Source organism: Gekko japonicus, unplaced genomic scaffold (genome assembly GCF_001447785.1).
Source record: "Gekko japonicus isolate JY-2015 unplaced genomic scaffold, Gekko_japonicus_V1.1 scaffold78, whole genome shotgun sequence".
NCBI lineage: Eukaryota > Metazoa > Chordata > Lepidosauria > Squamata > Gekkonidae > Gekko > Gekko japonicus.
This window is the reverse complement of record NW_015165236.1, coordinates 44422-53471: the sequence shown is the minus strand read 5'-3', so window position 1 is coordinate 53471 and position 9050 is coordinate 44422. Positions and strand designations below refer to the sequence as shown.

Below are 9050 nucleotides of genomic sequence, written 5' to 3'. Positions count from 1 at the left end.
GGTAGAAACCAGTGAGGATTGTGAGGCACTCCAAAGGGATCTGTCAAGGATGGGCAAGTGGGCGTCAACATGGCAAATGGTGTTCAATGTGCACATTGGAGCCAAAAATCCTACATATAAATACACATTGATGGGGTCTGAACTGGCAGAGACTGATCAAGAGAGAGATCTTGGGAGTTGTAGTAGATAACTCACTGAAAATGTTGAAACCGTGTGTGACTGCAATAAACAAGGCCAATGCTATGCTGGGGATTATTAGGAAGGGTATTGAAAACAGATTAGCAAATATCATAATGCCCCTATATAAATCAATGGTGCGACCTCATTTGGAATACTGTGTGCAGTTCTGGTCACCACACCTTAAAAAGGATATTATAGCTCTGGAAAAAGTGCAGAAAAGGGCAACTCAAATGATAAAAGGGATGGAACACTTTCCCTATGTGGAAAGGTTAAAGCGCTTAGGGCTCTTTAGCTTGGAGAAACGACGACTGAGGGGTGACATGATTGAGGTTTATAAGATTATGCATGTGATCGAGCAGGTAGAGAAAGAGGTACTTTTCTCCCTTTCTCACAATACAAGAACTCGTGGGCACTCCATGAAATTGCTGAGCAGTCGGATAAAAGGAAGTACTTCTTCACCCAAAGAGTGATTAACACATGGAATTCACTGCCACAGGAGGTGGCGGCGGCTACAAGCATGGACAGCTTCAAAAGGGAATTAGATAAGCATATGGAGCAGAGGGCCATCAGTGGCTCTTAGCCACCAGGTATAGATAGGGACTCTGGGACAAGGGATGCTCTGTCTTCTTGGTGCTTGGGGGGGGGCAACAGTGGGAGGGCTTCTAATGTCCTGGCCCCACTGCTGGACCTCCTGGTGGCACTGGTATTTCTGACCACTGTGTGACACAGAGTGTTGGACGGGATGGGCCTTTGGCCTGATCCAACATTGGCGTCTCTTATGTTCTTATGAGTGGGGAATCAAACCCCGTTCTCCCCGATTAGACTCCACGTACTTAACCACTACACCAAACAGGGTATAGATCTCTTTTAAAAGGAACTGGACTCACAGTCTTAGCTGAATAATTTTTAGCATTCCTACAGAATGAGAACATTTTATGAGAATGTTTTTGTGCCTGTATTCTTTGATTTACACACGAGTCTCTTCAGAGAGCCTTTGCTCATTTTTACTACTTTTAATTAGAATAAGGAAATATCACTTTTATAATGATTCAACCATCCCACATAATAATTTATTGGCCATTAATGGAGAAACCGGCTCTCTGAATACCCTTTTCCTTCGACCTTGACCGAGTGACACACTCATTATCCTTCTGGAACTCCCTTTGCCTTGATTTTTATTTTCTCCAATTAACGCACCTCGCCGGGCCTCCCGATCTCATCCCGACCCCTCTCAAAAACCATCTCGTGTTTTAACAATGCCATCTTAATTCAACTTTATCCTTTAGAAAGCGTTTCCAGATATTTATTGGGAACGAGATTCCTGATATCTACCTGCTAAGGGGCAACTAACGAGCTTGTTAGCTATTTCCAGCATCTGGACCCCGATCATTGTTGCTAGGCCCATGACTGAGGTGTCAAAATAGACGCCTACTGATCTAGGAAGAAAAGATACCAGAATTCATAATAACAAATCTGGCATTTTCTGATCAGAGTGACTCAGGCTGGTGAACACTGTTGTATAGCATGTTGCTGACCGCTTTACGGTAAAAACCAAACCAAATAAAACAATCTGTATAAGGCAGGATTCTCCAACCTTTTGGAGCCTGCATGTGCCTTTGGTAGGTGCAGTCACAAAATGGCTGCTGCAGGAGGTGGAGCCAGCCACAAAATATCTGCTGCACCTTACCCCCAGTGATGTTACATAGTGAAGATATTTGTGCATAGGGGACAGCTGCTGCCGAAGTAGGATTTTTAGAAACCTGCACAGAGAGCCAGTTTGGTGCAGTGGTTAGGGGCGCAGGCTCTAATCTGGGAGAACCCGGTTTGATTCCCTACTCCTCCACATGCAGCTGCTGGTGTGACCTTGGGTCAGTCATAAGTTCTCTCAGAGCTGTTCTCTCAAGAGCAGTTCTCAAAAGAGCTCTCTCAGCCCCACCTACCTCGCAGGGTGTCTCTTGTGGGGAGGGGAAGGGAAAGGGTATAAATCCAATCTTTTTTTCAAATCTTTGATGGCTGGTCAGACATTTTTCTGGGGAAAAGCCACACCCACTTTCTAAAAGCAGTTGGTGGGCACCAGGAAAGGTGTCAGTGTGTGCCCATGAGTACCATGGTGGGGCCCCCTCGTGTACTACCTTTCATTACCCAATGAAACATAACAGTGTGCAAGTTTCTGACTTCAACAGAACTCTGTCTCAGGTCAGATGTTACAAAAAAAAATTTAAAGGGGGGGGGAGGGAGAGCAGATTTTTTTTCCAGGTCATAATTTTAAGATCTGGTCATGCCAGTGGACTGGGGTAGTCCTGTTGTAGCAAAACAGAAAACCAAAAAGATTCAGAGGTCACCAGGCCAAGGAGAGGGAGGTTCAAAATGCAGGCCAGGGGGCCATAAAAACAAGAGGTAATGAGTCAATTATACACCATAGCAACAAGTCCCGCCCCGTCCCTAAATTCCCTCTTAACCTGTGAGAATCCAAGTCCTTTTTTTCAAAGGTGAGAACAGACAGTGCTTGGGAGTCATCGTATTACCTAAGAAGATAAAATTTACAGTGCTGTGAGGTGTAGATCTAACCAACTGAAGCCAAATTAAAGCAGTCAGTTCTCATGCTGCATTTTTGCAGTTCACCACGGACGCCTGCTCCTCAGGAGGAAAGCGATGGCAAACCTAGACAGCATAATAAAAATTAGAGACATCACCCTGCCAACAAAAGTCTGTATGGTCAAAGCAATGATATTCCCAGTAGTCAAGTATGGCTGCGAGAGTTGGACCGTAATGAAGGCCGAGCGCCGAAGAATCGATGCTTTTGAATTCTAATGGACTCTAATGGCAGAAAGTGAAAAGGACCTTAAGAGCCTCTTGCTCAGGGTAAAAGAGGAGCGCGCAAAAGTGGGCTTGAAGCTCAACTTCAAAAAAACTAAGATCATGGCATCCGGCCCCATCACTCCTTGGCAAATAGAAGGGGAAGTCGTGGAAGTAGTGACAGACTTCATGTTCCTGGGATCCCAGATCACCGCAGACTGTGACAGCAGCCATGAAATTAAAAGATGCCTGCTCCTTGGGAGGAAAGTGATGGCGAACCTCAACAGCATGATAAAAAGTAGAGACATCTCCCTGCCAACAAAAGTCCGCATGGTCAAAGCAATGGTATTCCCAGTAGTCATGTAGTGCTGCGAGAGTTGGACCATAAGGAAGGCTGAGCGCCGAAGAATAGATTCTTTTGAACTATGGTGCTGGAGAAGACTCTTGAGAGTCCCTTGGACTGCAAGAAGATCAAATCAGTCAATCCTAAAAGAAATCCACCCTGACTGTTCCCTGGAAGGCCAGATAATGAAACTGAAGCTCAAATACTTTGGCCACCCAATGAGAAGGGAGCACTCACTGGAGAAGACCCTGATGCTGGGGAAAACTGAAGATCAAAGAAGACGGGGATGGCAAAGGATGAAATGGTTAGACAGTGTCATAGATGCAACGAACATGAATTTGAGCAAACTTCAGAGGACGGCGGAAGAACGGACGGCCTGGCGTGATCTGGTCCATGGGGTCCGAAGAGTCGGACTCGACTCTGCGACTGAACAACAACAACAATGACACATCACTGCTTTGTTCCTGCATTGTATTTCCCGCCAAATGGACATTTGGTTTACAATGAGAATGGCCAGCTTCATCAACACTACAATGGAGCATCCTGACGCCAAGGTTTTCACACCTGCCCAGATGCCCTTCTTTGAGTAAGGTATTAGATTTCAATATTGGCCACTCCTGTTAAGTAACCACCTCTCCCTACATGCAACCAATAGGATTGTTTTTGGGATGGACTAACAGGGAGGTGGGCCAGGAGGTTGGCACGGACACCACCCACCTCTTGGATCCCCCCAATAAAAGGAGAGAACCAGTCACATGGTCTCTCTCTCTCTCCTACTTGATCAACTAGCATCTCCCCTGCAACAACCACTGTCTGCTTTTACCCCTCATAAGTCCCACTTGCTATCCCCAACCCTTGCCTCCACTGCCCACACATTCTGGCTGGTTCTGGTCATGTGTGAATTCCCTTAGTTTTCCATTTCTTCCCCTCTATTCTTCATTGGAACAACCAAGCTGCGAAGACAGATAAGTATAGCCCATCATCACAGACTGTGACAGCAGCCATGAAATTAAAAGACGCCTGCTACTTCGAAGGAAAGCAATGGCGAACCTCAACAGCATAATAAAAATTAGAGACATCACCCTGCCAACAAAAGTCCGCATGGTCAAAGCAATGGTATTCCCAGTAGTCATGTATGGCTGCGAGAGTTGGACCATAAAGAAGGCCACGACGGAAGACAGGAGGGCCTGGCGTGATGTGGCCCACGGAGTCGTGAAGAGTTGGACTCGACTGTGCGACTGAACAACAACAAAAATGGAGCAAACTCCACAAGCTAACAAATAACTTTTTTTAAAAGCCACCACTGTACTCTGTAGGGGCCTGGAGACCAAGCCCTCTGAGGAAAGGCTGAGGGACTTTGGTATTTTGGGTCTGGAGAAGAGGCTGAGGGGGGAAGTATTTGGAAGGCTGTCACTTAAAGGAGGGAAGGGAGCTGTTCCTACTGGCAGCAGACAGGACTCGCAATAACAGGTTTAAATTACAGATGGAAATATACCAGATGGCTATTAGGACTTTCCCCCCAGTAAGAGTAGTCTGACAGTGGGATCAGCTGCCTAGGGAGGTGGTGAGCTCCCTCTCACTGACACTCTTCAAGCAGTGGCTGGACAAACTCTTGTCAGGGATGCTTTTGGCTGATCCTGCATTTAGCAGGGAGATGGACTAGATGGCCTGTATGGTCCCTTCCCACTCTGTGATTCTGTGATTTGCTATTCAGTCACTTTCGCCAGGATTGCGATTTCTATCGTTTAAGACATCAGAGGCCTTCTTTGGTAGGTTTTGCTACAACATTTCTAGTTGCCTTGTAGGAACTTGTGGTGGACTCAGGTCTGGCTGGAACTGGCAAAAACTGAAAAAAGGGGGGGGGGAGGAAACAACCCAAAATCAGCTGCGAAGCGAGAGGGTAACTATATTATACAAAAATACAAAATGTTTATTAAGGTGTACACATAACTAAAACATACAGCGGTTAAAAGAAATAGTCTAAATTTCAGACTTAAAAGGCTTGTACAACCAACTACCCTGTTTCCCCGAAAATAAGACCTACCCCCAAAATAAGCCCTAGCAGGATTTCTATGCATTTGTGGTATACGCCCTAGTGTGTCTTCTTGAGAAAAAATAAATATAAGACAGTGTCTTATTTTCGGGGAAACACGGTAGTTATTATACAAATACAATTGATGGGTAAAATCTTTTGACCTAAGGACCATACGCGTTGCGGACCCTTCGGGCCTTCCTCAGTGGTCAATATTCTTTACATTACAATGACACACATCCAAAAATGTACACATGATACACACACACACGTATACACACATACACAAGAAGAGGGACCCGCGATACTCGCGGGGGAGGCCTCTTCAGGGCTGAGGAAGCGGGAGAGGTGTGCATACCTGAAGCCGGGCTGCTGTGCAAGAGTAGAAGCGCTCCCGTATGTGAGGGAGCCAGTGAAGCGGACCGCCGGGAGATGGTCCAGGCGCAGAGAAGGCAGAGAGCCGCGGTGCAATGGGTGGGCACAGGGACTCCGCCGTGCCGGCCCCCCAACCCAGCCGGTGAGCGGGTGCTGGGGCAGCAGCAGCAGCAGCCGGGTGGCCCGGCCTTGGCTGCGGGTGGGGGGGGGGCGGCGGCGGCGGACCAAGGCCCCCCCCCCGCAACGGCTGCGAGGCACCGTTCCCAGTGCGTTCTCTGCGCATGCGCTGTGAATGCTTTTCTACATTTGGGGGGATTTAAATATCCCCCCCCCTATATTTTTTTTAGTTTTTAGATTTTTGTGCACATCTGTGGATTGCCCCAAATGTGCAGGAAAATCTCCCTGCCCCTCAAGTGCCCCCGATGTGCAGATTTAGATATCCATATGAGACCAGATGTTACTTTCTGAAATTATTAAGAAAAGGGGGAGGGGAAGGCCTGATTATAACATCAAAATTGTATAAAGATTGTATAAAATTGCTACGAAATTTCATAGGCTAAAATTAATTTAAATTATATATTGCCCATAAAAATTCATTAATTGCATTTTTATTTTATTTCTATGTAGAATCATCTGAAAAGTTGATACGGCTACTACTTAGGGCCTACGCTTTATGGCCTACAATACAAACTTGTAGCAATCGCAAATGCAAGAGCATATAAAGTAATCCCAGTATATAATTCTTATTAATGTTAATAAAAATTTTAATACAGAGTTTATACAATTTTAATGTTATAATCAGGCTCCCCCCCCCCCTTTCTTAATCATTTCAGAGAACAACATCTGGTCTCATATACATACACACACACATATACTAGCAGTAAAGCCTACAACGGGATCTAGAAAGAGGCTCTGGGGGAGTGCTCTGGCTTTGGGCAAACAGTGTCAATTTGCTGTGGTGACCTCAGCAGGGTATAATGACAGAGTCCACTGTTTTCTCCAGAGGAACTGATCTCTGCTACCTGAAGAGCAGTTGTAATTGTGAGTGATCTGTAGCCCTCACCTGGAGATTGGCAGCAATTGTTACCCAGGACAAAATGGCTGGTTTGGAGGGTGTAGTCTATGGCATTCTACCTGTCTGAGGTCCCATCCCTCTGCAAACCCCACCCTCTCCAGGCTCCACCCCTCAAATCCACAGGAATTTGTCAGCATGTAGTTGGCAACCCCATCTCCTTCACAGCTAACCATCAACCTACCATTGTCTGCCCCTTTGACTTCAGCTGACTTCTGCCCTCCCTTCTGCAGAGCAGTTGTAATACTGAGTGCTCTCCAGCCCTCACCTGGAGATTGGCAACAATGGTTCCCTATGTGGGACTGACTGGTTTGGAGGGTGGAGTCTATGGCAGTGTACCTGTCTGAGGTCCCACCCCTCCTCAAACCTCACCCTCTTCAGGCTCCATCCCTCAAATCTCCAGGAATTTCCCATCTGGAGTTGGCAACCCTATCAGGATTGGCCCCAATGTGTTTTCTCCCAAAGGCCAAAGTAGGTGACAGGACCAAGCTTAGTTGCCTACCAACAGGCACTGAGGGGAATGTAGGGTTGCCAGCTCTAAGGAGGGAAATACCTGGAGGTTTGGGGGGTGGATTCTGTAGAGGGCAGCATGGGGGGGGGGGGGGGCGGTAACAGTGGGAGATATCCAGGTCCCACCTGGAGATTGGCAACCCTAGGGGAAGTCAGCTGCACAGCAGGGGGTTGAAGAGAATGGTTTGATGGCTGCTGGGCCAAGATTGGCAACAACAGTTCCCCAGGAGCCCCATCGTAAATGCACCAAACAATTCCTAAAGATTTTCCAAAACACTACTCTGTCAATAAATTGCAACACTTTGAATTAGCACCAAAGCTTTAAGATCTCTCCAGCTGTCACCTGGAGACTGGCAACAGCTTGTCTGGAGTGTGGGCAGTATGGCATTGTATCTGTCTGAGGTCCCCCTCTTCCTCCTCCTCCTCAGACCCCACCCTCAGCAGGCTTCATCCCTAAAATATCCTGGAAGTTTCCAACCTGGAGTTGGCAACCCTATGTCCTTTCCTGGCAACCATCAGCCAACCTTTATATGCCTGTCTGTCTTAAGTTTTACAAACACCCCCCCCCAGCCTCTGCCTAGGGAAAGGGCAGTCTTTCCCTGCAGTGGTAACCAAAGCAGCTGACATCATTCTCCTCTCCCCTATGAGGTATGTTATGCAACTGAAAATTCCAACTGCCTTGGGGGGGGGGAGTTTGAGGTGTGGAATGGAGCGAAGTCCAATCAGCTTCCATATGCAAATGACCTTGGAATGCTGGGCGGGACTGCACAAAACAGCCAGTCAACCCAGCCAGTGTCTTCTGAGTGGCAGTTCTTCCGGCCTAACACTAAAGGGGCCAATTTTAGAATTTTGGTGCCCACTACTCAATTATAATAAGGGAGAAATATATAATTTCTTATGTGTACATTTTTGGATTTGTGCCATTGTAGTATAAAGAATACTGAGCACTGAGGAAGGCCCGAAGGGGCCGAAACGCGTATGGTCCTTAGGTCAAAAGATTTTACCCATCAATTGTATTTGTATAATAACTAAGTTGGTTGTACAAGCCTTTTAAGTCTGAAACGTAGACTATTTCTTTTAACCGCTGTATGTTTTAGTTATGTGTACACCTTAATAAACATTTTGTATTCTTGTATAATATAGTTTGTAGCTTGACCCTCTCGGTTCGCTGGCTGGAACTGGTCCAGTGTCAGAGATGTAAAACTGAGAAGAAAAAAGAGAGAGCATCTATTTATCCCTCATTTAATTAAATATCATTACCTGACTTTCCTCCTTCTCCGCTTCCATTCTCTTCACTTCTCTTCTTCTGTTGTGCCACGTGCTCTACAGTACAATTAATGTGCAACATAACCCACATTGAATGAGGCTGAATGGCAGTACATAAAATTATCAAATAAATATGCAATATTATATATATAAACCACGTACCTATTGCTAAAACTTAAAGAGAAAACAGGGGGGAAATGTCTTATATGGTATATATATATGGTATTTCATCCCATTTTTGATCCCAGAACTGCATTCTGAGGCATCCCAGCAATTAAAATACAACACTAATCAGGGTGGATAAAAATCAATGATTTTAAAAAATCCAGCCAGGTGCAACTGGAGGAGTGGGGAATCAAACCCGGTTCTCCCAGATTAGAGTCTGCGCACTTAACCACTACACCAAACTGGCTTCTAAAAATCACAAAACACATATTAAAAGTACACTCACGCCTGCGTATGCTCACATTGCATTA

The 9050-nt window shown here is 46.0% G+C and overlaps 1 protein-coding gene across 1 annotated transcript in view; it reads right to left on the bottom strand.

The window, feature by feature from the left end:
* The window catches only part of ATF7IP2 (activating transcription factor 7 interacting protein 2), a 60712-nt gene extending 52109 nt beyond the window's left edge, over positions 1-8603 (bottom strand). Inside the window, exon 1 of the mRNA XM_015409876.1 lies at positions 8569-8603. Coding sequence (XP_015265362.1) covers positions 8569-8595 — 27 coding nt within the window. The 5' untranslated portion in view covers positions 8596-8603. The remainder of the gene's footprint in view (positions 1-8568) is intronic.
* Between the last annotated feature and the right edge of the window lie 447 nt (positions 8604-9050).